Source organism: Doryrhamphus excisus, linkage group LG8, assembly GCF_037039965.1.
Source record: "Doryrhamphus excisus strain RoL-2023G ecotype Guam linkage group LG8, RoL_Dexc_Guam_v1.1, whole genome shotgun sequence".
NCBI lineage: Eukaryota > Metazoa > Chordata > Actinopteri > Syngnathiformes > Syngnathidae > Doryrhamphus > Doryrhamphus excisus.
The window spans coordinates 1809196-1832485 of record NC_136364.1 but is presented as its reverse complement, the minus strand read 5'-3'; the positions used below and the strand labels follow the sequence as shown (position 1 = coordinate 1832485).

The 23290-nt window shown below is 42.3% G+C and overlaps 1 protein-coding gene across 10 annotated transcripts in view; it reads right to left on the bottom strand.

The window, feature by feature from the left end:
• The window catches only part of phldb1b (pleckstrin homology-like domain, family B, member 1b), a 67827-nt gene that overhangs the window by 35824 nt on the left and 8713 nt on the right, over positions 1-23290 (bottom strand). For 5 of the 10 annotated variants that reach the window (XM_058080685.2, XM_058080688.2, XM_058080691.2 and 2 more), the window contains exons 1-5: positions 13666-13868; positions 12349-12441; positions 10082-10205; positions 9441-9611; positions 842-967 (exon numbers count right to left, since the gene is read on the bottom strand). In XM_058080685.2, the coding sequence (XP_057936668.2) occupies positions 842-967; positions 9441-9611; positions 10082-10205; positions 12349-12441; positions 13666-13695 (544 nt within the window). In that variant the 5' untranslated portion in view covers positions 13696-13868. Of the gene's footprint in view, positions 1-841; positions 968-5960; positions 6293-9440; positions 9612-10081; positions 10206-12348; positions 12442-13665; positions 13869-23290 lie in introns of those variants that run through there. The other 5 variants (XM_058080690.2, XM_058080694.2, XM_058080687.2 and 2 more) reach the window with 4 other exon arrangements.

Sequence of the window (23290 nt, the reverse complement as noted above, 5' to 3'; positions counted from 1 at the left end):
AAATGAATGAATAAATGAATGAATATCGCCATACATCCCTAAAATAGTGGTTAGCGCGCAGACCTCACAGCTAGGAGACCAGGGTTCAATTCCACCCTCTGCCATCTGTGTGTGGAGTTTGCATGTTCTCCCCGTGCATACGTGGTTTTTCTCCGGGTACTCCGGTTTCCTCCCACATTCCAGAAACATGCTAGGTTAATTGGCGACTCCAAATTGTCCATAGGTATGAATGTGAGTGTGAATGGTTGTTTGTCTATATGTGCCCTGTGATTGGCTGGCCACCAGTCCAGGTTGTACACCGCCTCTCGCCCAAAGACAGCTGGGATAAGCGGTAGAAAATGAATGAATGAATGAAATTGCCATCTACTATATCGTTTCTACTACCTTACTCGCATTGTGTGTATGCTAGCGGCCCCGCCTCCACCCACAGAGACAAAAGGGCTCACTCTATTCATGCAGTTGTTCTATAGAACAAACGTGCCATGGTGCCAAAACCCCCTTCTCGCCTCTTTGGAGGCGAGAGACGAGGACAACACACATGCATGCACATGACAATATATGGAGCCCGGCAAAATGATCCAGTTCATTCTCATTTATGGTGTGATTATTTATTTTCGTACCAAGCCTAGTCCCCACGAGAACAAGAAATCTTGTCAGGTTTTCATCTGATGAGCTCTTGTTCCTACCACTTGCTCCTCATTTGTGTTGACAGTCTGTGATGCAGGATCCATCCGATTATTGATCATCCATATTAGGACTTTCTACATCCCGCACAGCTCAGCAGTCCATAGGAGGACACCCTCTGTGAGCATGCAGCCTGGAGGCATCATCATCATCATACCTGCACACTGTCTGTAGTCCCCTGGGTAGATGCTTCCTCCTGGGGGCATCATGCTCTTCATCCTTAAGGCTTCTTCAGGGTGATTGAAGCGGAAAAACGCAGACTGACCAAAACACAGCATACAGCCTGGATAGGAGCACATTCTGCATTAGGCTTAATCCTGGTAGTCATCGAGCATGCACAACATCATAGTACATTCTCATTTCTTTTTACGTCACTTAGTACTCCTTAAAAGGCAATACTGATGTCAATTACATGCAGTGTGTATTTTGAATTACTGTAAGTGGCAGGACCAGTCAAACTATGAAAAAAGACAATAAGTACCAGTAAGTGGAACTCATTTTTGTATTTACTGCTAACTAAAAGCAATACAGAAATACTATGTAAAGCACACTCTCTCCATGAATAACAGCAAATGAAGTATTTGCGTGTACTTGTACTTGTAGTGCAACATGAGCCAACACATACGATGATCTCTGTGGAAATGACGGCCATGGAGCCATCAACGATAAAGATAAGCATGTTTATTGCTGTGTCACTACAGCGTCATTACAGTGAAAAAGGATGCTGAATATGGCAGAGATATGATCCGACAATATTAAAAAACAGCTAAAAAAAAAATACATCGAAGAACGGCATGAAAGGAAGGAGCCCTTTTGTCAGTCTCCCAGTCTGTGTACAGTCCCCGTACAGTATGCAGTACAGTCCACACTCATTGAGGTTGTTACCCATGTTGCAAAAGACTTGCAGAGCTGATCCTTTGTTGAAGTACATTTCTCCTGCAGCTCCATCTGCAATGTCTGCGTGTCATATTCATCACAATATTCCTCCTAACTCACTGACCGGGGTGTCAGGCTTCTTCCAGAAGGCCGTGGTTTGCAACACTCTCAGGATTGTCTGGAATGCTGAGCTCAGCAAAAACAAACTGTGCTAAAAAGTCAAATCTGCTGAAGCAGCACTTTGCATTTTCCTAATTGCAACGCATAAAGTCATACTTGCATGACTTATCGTCTTGGATGAGATGTGTGTGAATGGAACGTCTGACCAACGTGGTGAAGAGCCGCTGGAGAAATGACTCACACCATCCATCCTGCCTTCATGCACATGAACAGGGTGGATTCTGGTTGGAGGCAAAGACGCACCTCAATTAGACAAGACTGTGTGTATTATTTGTACATTTCCAAGCTACTACAGCGACACAACACAACATCCACAATAGATTACACAAAGAAATGTGTGGAGGTTTTTTTTTCTAGTTGCTAGTCTTTGGTGAGGATTGGGGTCTTTCTATTGCCTTCTATACTGACAATCTACAATAGAAATGCATGCATGTATGCACGTGTATGTGCATCCCTCCCACCCCCCAAAGCTGTAAAGCTTGGGGAAAGGGTGATCTTGCATGAGAGTCTTAGTCTCAGTGTTCAGCTTTCCTTGCTGCCTGACAGCGTACGTGGCATTGAGAGAAGCAATGCCAACGTGTCCTCTTTCTCATAACGACACTGTGTTCTAACCACTGGACCCATCTTTCCAACGTGTCAGCTTAGCCTCAAGCACATTTGCTTGGAAGCCTTCATGTGTGGAGGTGGAAAACTTGGCATTCTAGTAGACTGAGATCAGAATGCAAAGCACATATACCATATGATTTCTGAAGAAATGTTTTTTCAAGTGTTGTCACACTTAAATATCTCGGCTCAAACAAATTGAAACATTGGAGAATTGTTGTCATTCAGCCATATTGGAGGCTTTGGAGGCTGCCAAAGCATCTCAATAGGATTCAGGTCAGGACTTTGACTAGGTCACTCCAAGTCTTCATTTGGTTTTTCTTCAGCCATTCAGAGGTGGACTTGCTGGTGTGTTTTCGATCATGGTCCTGTGGCACAACCCTACTTGCTTTCAGCTGGAGGTCACCAACAGATGGCCCTCAGCTGAATTCATGTTTCCATTCATTACAGCAAGTCTTGAAGCAGGTCCTGAAGCAGCAAAACAGCCCCAGACCACCACACTACCACCACCGTATTTTACTGTTACTATGATGTTCTTTTTCTGAATTGTGGGTCACTTTTACGCCAGATAAAATTGGACACACACCTTCCAAACAGTTCAACATGACCACATGAGGCCATACATAAACACAGCTTGGACAAAATCTACTGCAATACCAATTGTAGAAAATGTACCATATTAATCGGAAACAAAACTCATTCTCAATCATTCTCAATAAGCAGCACTTTCACTGCCAATTCAAGCTGTTTTTCCAACACCCTTACTTTACCCTTACTATCTAACAGGATGTAATGTACTCAGAGCATAGATTTAACCAGAGTATAGAAGGGGAGGGAACCACTTGTTGTGGCCCAGCAAGGTGCGCTATATTCGGGCAGACACGCCAAGCAGCCGGTGTGACGCCACAGAGGTCTCTGGCAAACCTTTGCACTTTTCAGCACCGTTTCAAGTGGCTGATAAGGCTTTTTTGTGTGCTCGCTGTTTTTGTTTCCTTCATCGCAGAGCATTTGGTGCAACTAGCATGTGAAATGCCTTCCTCCTCAGGAGAAGGTTCATTTACAAGTGAGCTCAGCGGAAGTTATGATGGGCTCACCCATACTGTACTGGTAATCACGCCTCAGTGGAGCATTTTCTTCAATTATGGGTTATCTAAGCTATTTTAATGTTATCTGATTTATCCTTATGATGACATCATTCATAATTCCCTCATTGATGTACACTGTGGTTTGTTTTGTGCACATAAAACTAGACTTGTTACACTATAAACGTGTTTTGTGGTAACATTTTAGAGAGTCAACAAGACAAGAGGACGATAACAAGGGCATTTTGTGATAATAATACATTAAGCTGGACAGGTGGACTCACGCAGTGCATTAATAAGATATCAGACATGTGCCATACAGCATGCTAACCAGGAAATGTATTCGCACCGAGGCATCATTTTGGCAGTTTGAAGGCTGAATGTTGCCAATGGAAAAGAGAGGCAAGTGATGGTTGTGAGACATGCGAGTTAAAAATGGATTTGAAACAGAAGATATAGCATGAGCATGGAGAAACCACGAGAACGAACAAAAGTATCAACTGTGAATCTCTCTTGGAGATTAATCAAGCAATTATCTCTCTAGTAAGTGTCTATCTATCATGTGTTGAAGTCCCAAACTGCTTACTTGCTTACATAAGCAATGTATCAGCTAGCATACGAAAAGCACCCTGAAATGGAGTACGCCGTCTGTAATGTGTGTTCCTCCATGATGCTTTTACTACCTGTCCATGCGCTGTGTCCCATTCCTCCCAGAAAGGAGCAGATGAATATTCCTGTCCAAGCACGTGAGCTAATAGTGACGATATCCCTGAAGCACAACAATTCTGAAGGAGTTCATTCAAAGACACGTTTGTTCCTCCTGCTGGGTCTGGGGCCTGCCTGGGTCACATTGCCAACCAGGAATAGAAATGTAACAGTAGACACAGACACTGAGGTCCGCTCATGTCAGAAGGTGGCCAGAACTGGACCTATAAACAGAACTTGCATACGTGCACGGGCAATGTTCAAGCACGTGGGAATGAATTAAATGTACAGTAGCAAACAATGTCCTTCGACATATAGTCATAGGCAGAATCTCCAAAAGTGTCCAACAAGAGCAGAAAAAGTGGCTTTGATAAAGACGGTGGTAATGGGAAGGCCCACTAAATGAGTTGGCAACACTGACTGGTCCCTCCTGCTACATGGTCTTATTCTCTGTTAGAGCAGGAGTGTTAAGATCACGCTTACACTGCCAACTCCCATACAGAGTTCACACACAGTCCTGCTATAATGTCTGTACCTAGTAGTGCAAAATAAAAAAAAGTAATGCCAAATGTATTTATGGCAGTCCAAGTTTTTTTAATAAATTAAACTTAAAAATATTTATTGGATTACTTATTGAATCCTTACTCTCAAATCTGGTAAACGAGTTAACTTCCTGCTAGCCTGGCTAACTTCCTAGAAGCCATGCTAACTTCCTGTTTACCTGGTTTATTTCCTGCTGGCCTGGCTTACTTTCTGGTTCCATTTATAGAAGCCATGCTAACTTCATGGATGTCTGACTTACTTCATGCCAGTCTGGCTGACTTTCTGGTTGCCTATCAAATTTCCCGTTAGCCTGGTTAACCTTGTAAAAGCCAAGCTAACTTCATGGTTGTCTGGTTTACTTCCTGCTAGCCTGCCTAACTTCCTGGTTGCCTAGCTAACATCCTGGAAACCTGGTTTACTTCCTGCTTGCCTAGCTAACTTCCTGCTAGCCTGGGTAACTTTGTAGAAGCCCACTAACGTTGTGGTTGTCTGGTTTACTTCCTGCTAGCCTGCATAACTTCCTGGTTGCCTAGCTAACATCCTGGAAACCTGGTTTACTTCCTGCTTGCCTAGCTAACTTCCTGCTAGCCTGGGTAACTTTGTAGAAGCCCACTAACGTTGTGGTTGTCTGGTCTACTTCCTGCTAGCCTGCATAACTTCCTGGTTGCCTAGCTAACATCCTGGAAACCTGGTTTACTTCCTGCTTGCCTAGCTAACTTCCTGCTAGCCTGGGTAACTTTGTAGAAGCCCACTAACGTTGTGGTTGTCTGGTCTACTTCCTGCTAGCCTGGCTAACTTTGTAGAAGCCCACTAACTTCGTGGTTGTCTGGTCTACTTCCTGCTAGCCTGGCTAACTTTGTAGAAGCCCACTAACGTTGTGGTTGTCTGGTCTACTTCCTGTTAGCCTGGCTAACTTTCCAGAAGCCATGCTAACTTCGTGGTTGCCTAGCTAATGTCCTGGTAGCCTGGTTGCCTACCGGGTGTTCAGTGTAAACGCAGAATGTGTCTCAAGCATGTGTTTTGGGCTTTTGGCTAATTTTTTCCTTTGCATTTGTGTCATTGCAGATAATTTAATTTGCAACATTTTCTTCTTACGTGTGTTGACGCTACTGTGAATTTGTGTTTCGCCGCTGCTGTGAGTTTGCTACTGTCGGCCACCGTACTTTACACTTGGCTGTATAACACCGCAGAAAGATGACTTTATACCAGTGAGTAACAAGGATGGTATGGTACCAGAAAGAGTGCAGGAAAGAAAGTGAGAAGTCAAGAATGATTTTAAGAACTTACTTCAGCGGGATGAATAAAAGACGTCTACCTGAAAGGAATCATCGTCAGTGTTGATGGTTTTAAGAGCTGATAATTCCAAATAGTTTTGATGAATGTAGAAAAGTCTGGGTATCATCCAAAGGTAGTAGTTAAAAAAACGCAACGTTATAGTCCTTTCATCGTCTTGATCGTCTCATTCCAGTCTTTGTTCCAGAATCACACCAGCAACACCACTAAGCGCAGATGACATTATTTTTCAAAGCCTTGAAAAAGCAGCGTCTTGTGATGAGTAAGCAAGTAAGAATCATGTTAAATGTCAGCCTAAGAAGAGAAAAAGAAGGAAAAAGAGGAGGAGTCGAAGCAGGGGCGTCACTAGCATTTACAAGACACGGGGCGACGAGTAGCTGCTGGGGGATTGGGGGGTGGGTGGGGGGGTGCTCAGTGCTGACCTCACTATACTTTTAACATTTGACCATGAACACCTCTACGCAGTCTATGTACAATATATACAGTGGTGTATGCCCCCTTCCTGATTTTTTATTTTTGCTGCATGTTCATCAAACCTACAGTAAATATTTCAGCTAATCAAACTCTTTTAAATAATAGTCAATGACAACACAACTCAACACAGCTTTTTAACTTTAACTTTGGGACTCCAGCCAACCACAATGAGAGCCATTATCCACAAATGGTGAACCTTCCCAGGAGCTGCCGGCCAACCAAAATGTCCCCAAGAGTGCAGCCAAGACTCATCCAAGAGGTCACAAAAGACCCCACAACAACATCCAAAGACGTACAGGCCTCACTCGCCTCAGTTAAGTCAGTGTTCATGACTCCACCATAAGAAAGACACTGAGCAAAAATGGCCTGAATGGCAGACTTCAAGACCAAAACCACTGTTGACCAAAAAGAACATTAATGATGGTCTCCATTTGGCCAGAAAACATCTTGATGATCCAAGACCTTTGGGAAAATACTTTTGTCTGGTCTGACCAGACAAAAGTTGGACTGTTTGGAAGGTGTGTGTCCAATTACATCTGGTAATTCAGAGATAGAACACAATAGCAAGAGTAAAATATGGTGGTGGTAGTGTGATGGTCTGCTGCTTCAGGACCTGGAAGAGTTGCTGTGATGAATGGAAGCATGGATTCTGTTGAAGGAGAATGGTCTGCCATCTGTTGGTGACCTCCAGCTGAAAGCAACTTGGGTTGTGCAGCAGGACCATGATCCAAAACACACCAGCAAGTCCACCTCTGAATGGCTGAAGAAAAACCAAATGAAGACTTTGGAGTGGCCTAGTCAAAGTCCTGACCTGGATCCTATTGAGATGCTGTGGCATGACCTTCAGAAAAAGAACATCATAGCAACAGTAAAATATGGTGGTGGTAGTGTAATGGTCTGGGGCTGTTTTGATGCTTCAGGACCCGGAAGAGTTGCTGTGATGAATGGAAACATGAATTATGCTGAGGGCCATCTGTTGGTGACCTCCAGCTGAAACCAACATGGGTTGTGCAGCAGGACAATGATCAAAAACACACCAGCAAGTCCACCTCTGAATGGCTGAAGAAAAAACAAATGAAGACTTTGGAGTGGCCTAGTCAAAGTCCTGACCTGAATCCTATTGAGATGCTGTGGCATGACCTTCATAAAAAGAACATCATAGCAACAGTAAAATATGGTGGTGGTAGTGTAATGGTCTGGGGCTGTTTTGATGCTTCAGGACCTGGAAGACTTGCTGTGATGAATGGAAACATGAATTATGCTGAGGGCCATCTGTTGGTGACCTCCAGCTGAAACCAACTTGGGTTGTGCAGCAGGACAGGGGGAAACTTTTTCACACCACTGTACATCTGTCTATGTTTTGTCCCCCCCAAACATACTTTTTCTTTAAGGAAATACTGAGTAAGCACAGTTGTCATTCACTGCCTAAAGTACTTCTTCCCGCACGTATATTTACTGATACTTATGACGTGATGACAGAAGGGGAAGCACAATGACAAAGGATGAGTCGTCATATTTGCCTTCGTAAGCGCTGATGTTTTTGTGAGTCAGATGAAGGTATGACACGCTTGGCTTCCTCTGTGAGTCGTCTGGAAGTCTTCCAGCTCCTGATTCGTCTTTGGAGAGATCCAGCTAAGCTTCCTAGCTGTCCAGTCCCAAGATGGAGCCAGTACATTTACTGATCTGTTCCAATCTTAGCGACCATATTAACTGTTACTATAAACATCGACATTGACTGTATCAAAAATGATATTCATTGATCATGATGCATCCTCCATTGATTTATACATTTTATTTATTCAATCTATTTATTTCAACTTATTTGATTGTCTTTATTCTCATGTTATTTAGCCTTATTAGTCACTTGTGTGTCCGTCATCCCTGCTCAAGCAATATTCTCTCACATTTTTACTCCTTTCATTGATTGTCTATTCCATTTATCTTTTACATTCTATATTCAAATTTCATTTATTCTTTTGGCTTTATTTCATTTTTTTTCATAATTTTACCTGTTCCTTCTTTCTTTTCCTTCAATACTGCATAAACCACATATGAACCATATACACTATGTTTGGCTACACACTGCAGATTTCTTCCATCCCGATTAGAAAATGACCATCCCAAATGGGAGGGGTTTGCACGGTGAACTGTCGGGTGGGGGCGTGAGAGGCTTTTCTTCGATTGTAGACCTGCCAATATGTACCAATTTTTAGTACTCAACATGCAGTTTGACTCTTACATACGCTTGTATGCTCCTCTGTTTTGTGGTTTCAGGTTCAGTATGTAGAGTACTGATAAATGAAGAGATATTAGAACTGTGGCTAGTATTTGTATTAGTATTTGATGTCTACTACTGTCTACTGTACTCTGTGTACACCATGTGTATGTGTGTACTGTGTGCGTCTGTTAAGTTACACATGAATGTCACACTGACTCGAGATTGCTTGTCTCCAAAACAAGTTCCTTCAGTTGCATTTCCGTGTCAACCAGCCCCGATAATCCTAGAAGCCGTCCTTGCACCTGATAAAGTCCTGATAAGTGTCCTTTTTCTGAGGGGGGGGGGCAATCAGAGCAGACTGCAATAGGGTAGCATCAGCTTGCCTCCGTGTCAGAAAGTTTCAGTTTAATCGTAGCTCTTGTTGTCCTGTCTCTCACTCAGACACTCATTGGACGAGACAATACACTCTTCTGCACTCTTCTGTGTGTATGCTAACAGCCCCGCCTCCACCCATCATGACAAAGAGACTGTATGACTGACAAAAAGCCTCACTCCCATTCATGCCGTTGTTCTGTGGAACAAGGTGCTGAAACCAATGGCCAGAGGGAACCCTCTTCCTGCACACACTTAAATTCTACCTTCATGTGGGTGGCCACAAAATACCCTTTGGCCTGCAGGACACCATTTTGAGACCTGAAGTCCACCATGTCTCAGCCACGTTCATGATGTTCATATTTATATCGCACCACAACAACGTTTCCATGGAGATTTAGGACTCCTACCTTGGGACAAGCGAATGGGCTGCGTCACCTGGACTCCATCAACAGAGCAAAGGTTCCCACAGGGGTGGAGCATGATGACCCCTGACCTATTCTCCAGGTAACAGTGCTGCTCTTCCACTCCGGGGCCTTGGATGCTGATGTCCATGGCACCACGACCTACTGTTGTCAGGCCTGTGGTGAAGAGGAAAGGATGAAACACGCAATATGTAAATACTGTATGGGACAGTGGGTAAGGACAGTGGACACAGTAAATGAATGAGAGTTCACCCTGTGCATTGTTTCAGCACTTTGTTCCATAGAACAACTGCCTGAATGGAGTGAGCCCTTTTGTCATGAACTGAGTGCCTTGTGACACCCCTAATATATGATCTGAATGCAATATTTTATATCTTTCAATCTGTAAAGAATCTGTGTTTGTGTACTGTATGTTCTCACAGGCACGTCTGTCAAACGTTTGCAGCATTTCTTAGAATGCTGGATTATCAACTGCATTAGTAGGTTGTATTATTTTTTTCCTTCTACTTTTCTTGGGTCTCATCTCGTAGATCTTGTGAAGTGAGTGTCCCGTGACAGCCCTACAGGACATGCATGTATCTGTGGTGCAGAAGGAAGTGTTTAAAAGTGTTTAAAAGTCATCTCACCCTCAGGCAGAGGTAGCAGAGTGATGGCAATGCTGAGGCGGCCACTCCCCAGACTGACCAGATGAGGCCGCTCAGCCTGGAACTTCAGTCCCTTTCCGGTCTCCATCAGACCCAGTGGAGTGCTCTGGACAGGAGAAGCAAGCATTGGAAAGATGTGTCCTACTGGATCATGTAAGGTAACACATCAGTGATGCTACAACTTCACTTGGTGTGATCCCGACAAACTCTTTATCGGGTCATTTCCGCCCCCAGTCGCCAGATCAGTGATGGAAGTGTATTTAGAAGGTGCTAAACAAGTTGTCTGTGCTCTGACTACCAAACTATTACATTTGTAAATAAGCATTCCTACTTTGGGGAAATTCACTTATCACAGTTGGGTGTAGAACCAATTACCCACCATAAACCATGTACAGGGATTACTGTTAATGGGGACTGAATGTAATATTTGGGAATATGGTGGAATTGGTTTAAAAATGTAGTATTCGAGTGTCCCAGCTTTCAAGCTAATGTGTGTGAGCATTGGCTGTGCCTGCTAATAGGATCATCTGAGTGGGTGGAGTGGGTTCATGCATAAGAGGATTGGCGAGACTGTGTCGCTGGTAGGTATTGCGGGAAAAGGAGGTGAGGGGTTACTGGGAGTGATGGCAAGATCGCTGCTGCCTGGCTCGTATTGCCCTGTCCCAGCGTAAACAGGAAGTGTTGAGTAGATAGATAGACAGGTGGATGGATAGGTAGAAAGGTAGACATGTAGATCGCAGACATTTTAGCACAAGTAAACATGGCCACACTTCACCCTCTCAGTCCTGCCACATTTTGTGCTACTGGATTCAACCTTAAGCAAACCTTTTTGTGTTGGAGATTAGAAAGGAAGAATTTTAGCTTTTGGTGGTTTGTGGGAACTTGCTGTGACGTCAGGAACTGTGGGACATGGACGTGAGCAGTTGGTTACAAAATATCTTCTTTTCCCCCCTCTTTCTTTGGATTTTACTGATGAAAGGTGACTTTGTTGCCTTTTAATGATGTACACTATACGTAGGATGTACGATGCCAGCATCCCATAAACATCCCATCTCTGACCACGTTCAAAATAGGCCTCCAATTGTACTCTTAGCTCTAAGCCAGGGGTCAGCAACCTGCGGCTCCAGAGCCGCATGTGGCTCTTCAGCCTCTTTATTGTGGCTCCCTTTGCGATGCTTGAATATTTTTAACACCCGAGTGGGGAAAATGGACGTCTTTTGTAATGAGTTTTAAAAAATCCAACTTTGTCTGAGACCATGAATGCATCCTGAGTGAGTTCTGACTGCTATCCAGTTCAGTACATGAAGAAAAACAAGTAATACTTACCTACAAATCTAAAAAATAAATTCGAGATAATTTTAAAACAGCGGCATGGGAACTTGTTTTTACGTTTACAGTAGTTTACACATACATTTATGTAAGTTTATCTCCAAAACTAGCAAGAGTACTCCAACTCGTCTTTTCTTATCTGAACTACTTTGATACCCCCAAATTCCCTCCAATGTTGTTTTAAACATACTATATGTTTTGCGGCTCCAGGCTATTTTTCTTCAGTGGGCATTGGGTAAAATGGCTCTTTTCATAGTAAAGGTTGCACACATATGAGGAAAACATGGGACTACAGTCTGAATGAAGCCTTCCCACCCATATTCCTGCTAATATTCCCTTCTACAGCTTTTCCTCACAAGAGTCGCGGGTACACCCTGGACTGGTGGCCAGCCAATCACAGGGCACATATAGACAAACAACCATTCACACTCACATTCATACCTATGGACAATTTGGAGTCGCCAATTAACCTAGCATGTTTTTGGAATGTGGGAGGAAACCGGAGTACCCGGAGAAAACCCACGCATGCACGAGGAGAACATGCAAACTCCACACAGAGATGGCCGAGGGTAAAATTGAACCCTGGTCTCCTAGCTGTGAGGTCTGCGCGTTAACCACTAGACCACCGTGACGCCCCCAATATTCACAATTACCTCCCAAATTCCCACCACTATTCCCATCCATATTCTCTCACATTTTTCCAATTCCCACTCATATTCCCTCCCCATAATTCCTCCCATATTCGCAATTCCCACTCATATTTCCTTCCATATTCCCAATTACCACACATATATTCTCCCATATTACCAACAATATTCCCAATTTCTACACATATACCCATCATATTCCCTTCCATATTCCCACCAACATTCCCAGTTCACACCCATATTCCCTCTCAAAAGCACTTCAGCCTTCAGCACCTGCTGGCTCTGTGCTCCACATTCCGGCATGTTCCTGTTCAGATGGTCCATGTCCACTGAGGCGTCTGCATCTCCTTGGCTCACATGAACATCCTGTGTGAGGAAATGAAATATTGATCAGTGTGCTGAATGGAAGAGGAATTCCCTTTACTGTGATGAATACATATGACTCCACATTGTCATTTCGATTCCAAGCGTCAATCATTTAAATCATTTCAATCATTCATGACATAGAGGCGATCTAGATCTATTCTTAAATGTTCCAAAAACCCCAAATTTCCCCTTAATTCCACATCTCAGCCCATTCAAAGTATTCCCACACCAAATCATTCCTTTTGACATTCCACAAATGACGGCTTTTCTGTGTAACTTTGAGTGTAACAACTTCATTCATTCATTCATTTTCTACCGCTTATCCTCATGGGGGTCACGGGGGTGCTGGAGCCTACACCCTGGACTGGTGGCCAGCCAATCACAGGGCACATATAGACAAACAACCATTCACACTCACATTCATACCTATGGACAATTTGGAGTGGCTAATTAACCTAGCATGTTTTTGGAATGTGGGAGGAAACCGGAGTACCCGGAGAAAACCCACGCATGCACGGGGAGAACATGCAAACTCCACACAGAAATGGCTGAGGCTGGAATCGAACGCGGGTCTCCTAGCTGTGCGGCCTGCATGCTAACCACTCGGTCGCTGAGCAGCCCCAACAACAACTTGACACACATTTACCAAACTTCCCACTTTTCCATACAGCTTTTCTACACATACTACCTTCTCTAGATGGAAATATACGTGTATCATTTTCTACACATACTGCCTTCTTCTACCTGATGTCATTTTCAACTATTGTATAAATACAGTGATTCCTGCTTTTTGCTGCACCTGTCAACACACACACACACACACACACACAGCAGATGGTAAGAGGTATTTAGCCGTGTGTCCTTCTGGTCACAAAGGAGGTAAGGCGTCAACTTAAAGGCATATTTAAATCTCTTGGTGCTCGTTGAATGGAAGTCAGCCAATTGCCTGCTGTCACACGGACACAACAGCCTACATTTCCATGATCTCTTAGATACTGTACTCATACACACGGGCCGCATATACTCAGAATGAATAGAAACAGAGAGGTGAAGCATATACTGTAGGCCAGGCAGTGATCTAGGACAGCAAAGTATGCCGGTCATGTTCTCTTGCCTGGAGTGAACGGCAGCATTTCCTCTCCAGACGGAACAAAGATTCCGTTCAATAGTGAAAAAGCACATCCTAACTTTGATATGCTAATGTGAAAATGATCATGAGTCTACCTTCTTCCACTTGTCCAGCAAAGCCTCCATCACCTGCCTCCATTCAATTCAAGACCAGTCCATGGAAGACATGTATTCAGTATAAGACAGCATTGCTCCCTGCCGTGTGGAAATGTCTCCCTTTGTCTCCAGCAGCTTAGACTTAGACACTAACTCTCAGCAGGACGACCTGTTGCTGCTTGCTCCTCTTCTCACACTTACATTCCACACCAAAGGGAAAAGACTGGTGAGCGTGTGTGTGTGTGTGTGTGTGTGTGAGAACGAGAGAGGGAGAGAAAAGAGCACAGGGAAGAAAGGGTACTATAAAACATAATTGAAAGACACATGTACACATCAAAGGTTCAATTACGACACATTGTTCCATAAAGAAACACTCCAATGAGGCAGGATTAACACTACTGTACACTACTAAGCAAATGTAGCATGTTTTGCATGGGACTAGCGGCTACAAATGCACTAAGGTAAAAGACAAAAAGCTGGCTTTTGCAATCCAACCTACCTTTGTGTCCCCAGCGTCAGTGAGTGACGTGCGAGTGACAAAAGCCCTGGGTTCAAATCTCCACTAGTAAGCATCATTGGTATTTATCTGGAAGGGCATCCGGAATATAAAGTGCTCAAGCCAAAAATCAGAATGCGGATCAAAAGATCCGCTGTAGCGACTCCGTAATCAGGAAAAAGCGGAAACAAAACAAACAAACTGAGGAACTAATGACCAAGACACATACATTTAGAGTAGTTACTGAGAAACTAATGGACAAGACACATACATTTAGAGTAGTTACTGAGAAACTAATGGACAAGACACATACATTTAGAGTAGTTACTGAGAAACTAATGGACAAGACACATACATTTAGAGTAGTTACTGAGGAACTAATGACCAGGACACATACATTTAGAGTAGTTACTGAGAAACTAATGGACAAGACACATACATTTAGAGTAGTTACTGAGGAACTAATGACCAGGACACATACATTTAGAGTAGTTACTGAGAAACTAATGGACAAGACACATACATTTAGAGTAGTTACTGAGGAACTAATGACTAGGACACATACAGTACATTTAGAGTAGTTACTGAAGAACTAATGACCAAGACACATACATTTAGAGTAGTTACTGAGGAACTAATGACCAAAACACATACATTTAGAGTAGTTATTGAAGAACTAATGACTAAGACATATACATTTAGAGTAGTTACCGATGAACTAATGACCAAAACACATACTGTACATTTACTAAGGAACTAATGACTAAGACATATACATATAGAGTAGTTGCTGAGGAACCAATTACCAAGACACATACTGTACATTTAGAGCAGTTAATGAGGAACTAATGACTATGGCACGTACATTTAGAGTAGTTACTGAAGAACTAATGACCAAAACACATACTGTACATTTACTAAGGAACTAATGACTAAGACATATACATATAGAGTAGTTGCTGAGGAACCAATTACCAAGACACATACTGTACATTTAGAGTAGTTACTGAGGAACTAATGACTATGACATATACATTTAGAGTAGTTACTGAGGAACTAATGACTAAGACATATACGTATAGAGTAGTTGCTGAAGAACTAATGACCAAGACATATACTGTACATTTAGAGCAGTTAATGAGGAACTAATGACTATGGCACGTACATTTAGAGTAGTTACTGAAGAACTAATGACTGAGACATATACGTATAGAGTAGTTGCTAAAGAACTAATGACCAAGACACATACTGTACATTTAGAGCAGTTAATGAGGAACTAATGACTATGGCACGTACATTTAGAGTAGTTACTGATGAACTAATGACCAAAACACATACTGTACATTTACTAAGGAACTAATGACTAAGACATATACATTTAGAGTAGTTACTGAGGAACCGATGACCAAGACACATACTGTACATTTAGAGTAGTTACTGAGGAACTAATGACTATGACATATACATTTAGAGTAGTTATTGAGGAACTAAAGACTAAGACATATACCTATAGAGTAGTGGCTGAAGAACTAATGACCAAGACATATACTGTACATTTAGAGCAGTTAATGAGGAACTAATAACTATGGCACGTACATTTAGAGTAGTTACTGAGGAACTAATGACCAATACACATACTGCACATTTAGAGTAGTTACTGAGGAACTAACGACCAAGACACATACATTTAAAGTAGTTACTGTGTTGTGAGAAAATACAAGGCCAATTCTTTGCAGCATGAAAGCATTATAATTCATAACTATCATAACAGTGGTTTATTTGTGTCAAACAATTACTATATCATTTAGCAGCAATTGTGGACAATAAGCATTCCAAAACCTCTCTCGTGGTTTTGTGACTCGGCTAAATAAAAACATATGTTTTTCCAGTCATGTTTTGTTTGTACTTTTTACATTGTACTTTTCCTAAAATTCAGCTTAAATTCTCGTCCCGTCTTGTGATAAGCAACTTTCATGAAAGACACTGAAGGCACCACACTAGGTGTAGAAAGCCATGGTGCAGAACAAATGTTTCTGCTATTCCTGACCACACGCTGACAAATCGTATTTGCGTGCCTACATGGCAGCTTTCAGGCAGCTGGACGCTTTGCTTTTTGAACAAAGCGTTGAATCATTGAGCAGAGACAAAGAGAAGATCTTTGAGTGGTGGTGAAGAAGCCTGGCAGGTAAACACACCTGGCCCTTTAGACATACGGCGCTTATGGCATCAGAGCAGTGAACGATGACTTTTATTCTTGAAGGTGGACAAGTTACAGCTCCATCAGTCAACACTGCTGAAGGAAAGAGTTCTTGCAGCATAAAAAAAAAGAATCATTCTAGACAAACTCACTGGAGGCGTTTTTGAAAATCACATGACTCTGCAGTCTGCCGACACAAGCAGCAGCGTTTGTTTGTGCTGACACCAAAATGATACTTTGTCTTTTTAGAGAGCAGCCACAGAAATGCAGTAAACACATTGCAATAGTGCGACACACACACACACACAACAACAACAACAACAACATTGTGTTGCCATCCCTTTCTCCAGCAACAAGCAACAAACCCACACTGGAAAATACATGAATGTTTTATGCATCTTTATATATATATATATATATATATATATATATACAGTAAAGTCTCGTTATATCGATATCGGTTAAAACGAATTACTACTTATTACGATACTATTTTCATTTCCCGGCAAATTTCTAGTCTTTTATGATATAATTAGCTCCGTTAGTACGATACCCGGTTATTATGATAATCCGGTTACTAGGATGCCCTTTTCATCTCCCGCCAGCCAATTTGGTCTGCTTATATCGATACAAAAGCAGCTTAAATCAATCTTTGCTTAAGGATTTCAATACCAAAAAAGAACACGGCGAACGGCTGCTTCCAGTCAACTTTATTTTTCACACTTCCACCACCAGAGTGCAGCACACACAGCGGAAAACACCCGTCCCTCGCGCCTACCCCTCCGGGTGGCAACACCTTCCCTATCGATAGTTCCGGGGTGAATTATGTCCCGGTAACCGGTAATCACTACAGCGTAGGTTTATTTTTATTTACTGTAGTACAAAATGTATTGTAGTACAAAAGCATGCTAGATACGCAATCCATGAACTCAAGGAGAAAATTACATGCCATATCAAAGATCCGCCCACTTTTAATGCAGTTCGGCGCAGGATCGGATATATGGATAGTCCGGTTATATCGATATTTTTTCCGACTCCCGAGAATATCGATATAACGAGACTTTACTGTATATATATATATATACACACACACACACACACACACATATGTAGATGTCAGTCGATTGAGATATTGAATTGTGATTACCTCATTCAATAACAACAACGTATTTATATGTTTTCATAAACCCAAATGCACCATCCCAAAGATGTATTAATACATCTTTTCCGGTTTTTTCCACAACAGGCAAAGGGGATGTGTTTTGAAAAATGTCTGGAATCAAGTTAATCACATTTTGTAAATAGTTAATTCATGATTAACCACAGCCAGAAAGAGGTTTATGTCGGTATTAAAGTGGTCCTATTATGCTCATTTTTACACCCTTAGTATTGAGTTGTGGACTACAAACAATAACCCGCGCAGGAAGCTTTCTAGATCTTCTACTATCTTTTCAAAACGGTCAGTTTTAATGTATTCCACCCACAGCATGCCTCCAAGCACTGTGATTGGTCACAGCCCCAAGTACGCTAGACTACTGCTGAACCCCACTTTTTAATATATAGTGGGTATAGCAGTAATAAATAAATGAATAAAGTCTTTGGAGAGCTAATTGAGAACTAGTTAGGAGCAACTGGTAGCTGATGATCTACTGGCTGGAGACCCCTGAACTGAAAGAGTGGTAATGTAGGTCTGTGTTTACTGAGTACAGGCATAGAGTGTCCAACATGAATGTACCAAGAGCGCCCCGTTTGGCGGATATTTAACGTTCATGTTTCTGTTGCTGGGAATCACCAACGCTAACCACATCTGCTTGTCTCTACGAGAGATTTCCTGGCAGCCATAGTGTACAAACGATACCATTCAACAGTTCCATTTGTTGATGTAGACAATGATCTTACCACTGAAATTAACAAAGCCTGCTGTTGTGACTCCCAGTGGCTCACTAGCGCGGCTCTAATGCTAGCACTGCTAATGCTAGTTACATCCATTCTCGTCTTCAGTCTTGGTCACATTGACACAAGTCAAAGTAGATGGAGATAGTAGTACAGTAGCTGGACATACTACTACAGCAGATGGCTATAATAGTAGATGGAGATAGTAGTACGGTAGCTGGACATACTACTACAGCAGATGGGTATAATAGTAGATGGACATAGTAGTACAGTAGCTGGACATACTACTACAGCAGATGGGTATAATAGTAGATGGACATAGTAGTACAGTAGCTGGACATACTACTACAGCAGATGGGTATAATAGTAGATGGAGATAGTAGTACAGTAGCTGGACATACTACTACAGCAGATGGCTATAATAGTAGATGGAGATAGTAGTACAGTAGCTGGACATACTACTACAGCAGATGGGTATAATAGTAGATGGACATAGTAGTACAGTAGCTGGACATACTACTACAGCAGATGGGTATAATAGTAGATGGAGATAGTAGTACAGTAGCTGGACATACTACTACAGCAGATGGGTATAATAGTAGATGGACATAGTAGTACAGTAGCTGGACATACTACTACAGCAGATGGGTATAATAGTAGATGGAGATAGTAGTACAGTAGCTGGACATACTACTACAGCAGATGGGTATAATAGTAGATGGAGATAGTAGTACAGTAGCTGGACATACTACTACAGCAGATGGCTATAATAGTAGATGGAGATAGTAGTACAGTAGATGGACATACTACTACAGCAGATGGGCATAATAGATGGAGATAGTAGTAGAGTAGATGGTCATACTACTACAGCAGATGGACATAGTAGTACAGCAGGTGCACATAGTAGTGCAGTAGGTGGACATAGTAGTAGATGGACATAGTAGTACAGTAGATGGACATAGTAGTACAGCAGATGAGTATAATAGTAGATGGAGATAGTTGTACAGTAAATGGACATAGTAGTACAGTAGGTGGACATAGTAGTAGATGGACATAGTAGTACAGTAGATGGACATAGTAGTACAGCAGATGAGTATAATAGTAGATGGAGATAGTTGTACAGTAAATGGACATAGCAGTACAGTAGGTGGACATAGTAGTACAGTAGATGGACGTAGTAGTAGATGGAGATATTAGTACAGTAGATGGACATAGTAGTACAGTAGATGGACATAGTAGTACAGCAGATGGGTATAATAGTAGATGGAGATAGTTGTACAGTAAATGGACATAGTAGTACAGTAGCTGGACGTAGTAGTACAGTAGATGGATGTAGTAGTAGATGGACATAGTAGTACAGTAGATGGACATAGTAGTACAGTAGATGGACATAGTAGTACAGTAGATGGACGTAGTAGTACAGTAGATGGACGTAGTAGTAGATGGAGATATTAGTACAGTAGATGGACATAGTAGTAGATGGACATAGTAGTACAATAGATGAACGTAGTAGTAGATGGAGATAGTAGTACAGTAGATGGACATAGTAGTACAATAGATGAACGTAGTAGTAGATGGAGATAGTAGTACAGTAGCTGGACATACTACTACAGCAGATGGGTATAATAGTAGATGGAGATAGTAGTACAGTAGATGGACATAGTAGTACAGTAGATGGACATAATAGATGGAGATAGTAGTAGAGTAGATGGTCATACTACTACAGCAGATGGACATAGTAGTACAGCAGGTGCACATAGTAGTACAGTAGGTGGACATAGTAGTAGATGGACATAGTAGTACAGTAGATGGACATAGTAGTACAGCAGATGAGTATAATAGTAGATGGAGATAGTTGTACAGTAAATGGACATAGCAGTACAGTAGGTGGACATAGTAGTACAGTAGATGGACGTAGTAGTAGATGGAGATATTAGTACAGTAGATGGACATAGTAGTACAGTAGATGGACATAGTAGTACAATAGATGGACATAGCAGTACAGTAGATGGAGATACTACTACAGCAGATGGGTATAATAGTAGATGGAGATAGTTGTACAGTAAATGGACATAGTAGTACAGTAGCTGGACGTAGTAGTACAGTAAATGGATGTAGTAGTAGATGGACATAGTAGTACAGTAGATGGACATAGTAGTACAGTAGATGGACATAGTAGTACAGTAGATGGACGTAGTAGTACAGTAGATGGACGTAGTAGTAGATGGAGATATTAGTACAGTAGATGGACATAGTAGTAGATGGACATAGTAGTACAATAGATGAACGTAGTAGTAGATGGAGATAGTAGTACAGTAGATGGACATAGTAGTACAGTAGCTGGACGTAGTAGTACAGTAGATGGATGTAGTAGTAGATGGACATAGTAGTACAGTAGATGGACATAGTAGTACAGTAGATGGACGTAGTAGTAGATGGAGATATTAGTACAGTAGATGGACAAAGTAGTAGATGGACATAGTAGTACAATAGATTAACGTAGTAGTAGATGGAGATAGTAGTACAGTAGATGGACATAGTAGTACAATAGATGAACGTAGTAGTAGATGGAGATAGTAGTACAGTAGATGGACATAGTAGTACAGCAGATGGACATAGTTGTAGATGGACATAGTAGTACAGTAGATGAACGTAGTAGTAGATGGACATAGCAGTACAGCAGATGGACATAGTAGTAGATGGACATAGTAGTACAGTAGATGAACGTAGTAGTAGATGGAGATAGCAGTACAGCAGATGGACATAGTAGTACAGTAGATGGACATAGTAGTACAGTAGATGAACGTAGTAGTAGATGGAGATAGCAGTACAGCAGATGGACATAGTAGTACAGTAGATGGACATAGTAGTACAGTAGATGAACGTAGTAGTAGATGGAGATAGCAGTACAGCAAATGGACATAGTAGTACAGTAGATGGACATAGTAGTACAGTAGATGGAGATACTACTACAGCAGATGGGTATAATAGTAGATGGAGATAGCAGTACAGCAGATGGACATAGTAGTACAGTAGATGGACATAGTAGTACAGTAGATGGAGATACTACTACAGCAGATGGGTATAATAGTAGATGGAGATAGCAGTACAGTAGATGGACATAGTAGTACAGTAGATGGAGATACTACTACAGCAGATGGGTATAATAGTAGATGGAGATAGTAGTACAGCAGATGGACATAGTAGTACAGTAGATGGACATAGTAGTACAGTAGATGGAGATACTACTACAGCAGATGGGTATAATAGTAGATGGAGATAGCAGTACAGCAGATGGACATAGTAGTACAGTAGATGGAGATACTACTACAGCAGATGGGTATAATAGTAGATGGAGATAGTAGTACAGCAGATGGACATAGCGTGTATGCTGTGCTGTTGAGTATAAAGAATATGGGAGCAGCCAGTGGAAAGGTTTTGTCATGAATACGTCTTTAGGGGGACACGAGTGGAAAACTACAAGAGATGGACACACCCTTGCTGTCTTTCCACTGCTTCCTCACCCAATCAGAAACTTCAGTTGGCTGTGAAAGTAGGCTAGTTTGACAGCACACAGTAAATCATCATTTAGCTTCCAATCCCAGTCCTTGTGTTCAACCTTACCTTACCAACCTTACCACCAACGCATCACCTTCTACTGTGACGTGTACATGGGCAAGCAGGGATGGAGGTGACAGTAAAGACGACTTAAAGAAGCGCAGCTGAAGGAGCAAACAGACCTTGCCATGAGACATCGTGTCCTCACCTTGGAGCCAGGCCTGCAGGAGGGGCGAGCATGTAATGTTGGGCCTGGCCAGGTTGGGTCCAGGACAGTCACACAGGATCTCCCCATCACCTGGCAACCTCCTATTTGTCTGACAAATATATTTCTTGGGACATTGAACATCACCTCTCTCATGGGGAAGGAGTCTGAATTTGTCCAGGAGGTTCGGAAATTCAGATGAGACGTAGGCGGACCTGGCACCAGGACATCTTAGGACGCAGGTATGTGATCAGGATTGTGGTTCTATCATCAGACCTGCATCTGCAGGATTTGGACAGACCGTGTAATGCCCAACCGGGAGGAAGCCCCAGCTTAAAGGAGGGATTGTGGCTGTCTGAGTCCGGGGTCTGCATCCTACTAGACCAAGTGGATACCTGGTCTACGGCCAGATGTTTGGACGCGAACCAGCCTTCTGAATTCAGATGATCTAGCCTTCCTCACAAGGTTTGGAGGCCATCAGTGATGGTCCATGGTAATACCACATACCTGCGGCCGTCCTGCAGCCCCATCCTGATCACGATTATCTTTAATATATTCATTCATTCATTTTCTACCGCTTATCAGCTCAGGTTGACGCTGAGGGGGAGGTTCAGAGAGGGTCTGTGTTCGGAAGAGAATGGATTCATGTAACAAAACATTTCTCATCAGTCGCAAGAGCGCTACTACCGTCTGGGAACGCTACTTTCTCTGCCAGGAGCACAAAGTTCAGCTTTAGTCGGTGGCCCAAACAACAGGAAGAAACATGAAGGGGAGCCAAGTCAGGACTGGAGGTCTTTCAAAGACGTCACCTCTTGGAGCTGGCGCTGATGAGGTCACTACATTTACAACAGCAAGAAATGTCATTGTTTGTTATTGTACATTTATAGTACATTTAAGAAATGTATTGTGAGTCATGTGACACGTAAATCGGAAGTACTGTACTCTACTGTACTACTACTATGTCCATCTACTGTACTACTATCTCCATCTACTATGCCATCTGCTGTCGTAGTATGTCCATCTACTGTACTACTATGTCCATCTACTATGCCATCTGCTGTCGTAGTATGTCCATCTACTGTACTACTATGTCCATCTACTGCACTACTATGTCCATCTACTGCACTACTATGTCCATCTACTGCACTACTATGTCCATCTACTGCACTACTATCTCCATCTACTACTACGTCCCTCTACTGTACTACTATCTCCATCTAGTACTACATCCATCTACTGTACTACTATGTCCATCTACTGTACTACTATCTCCATC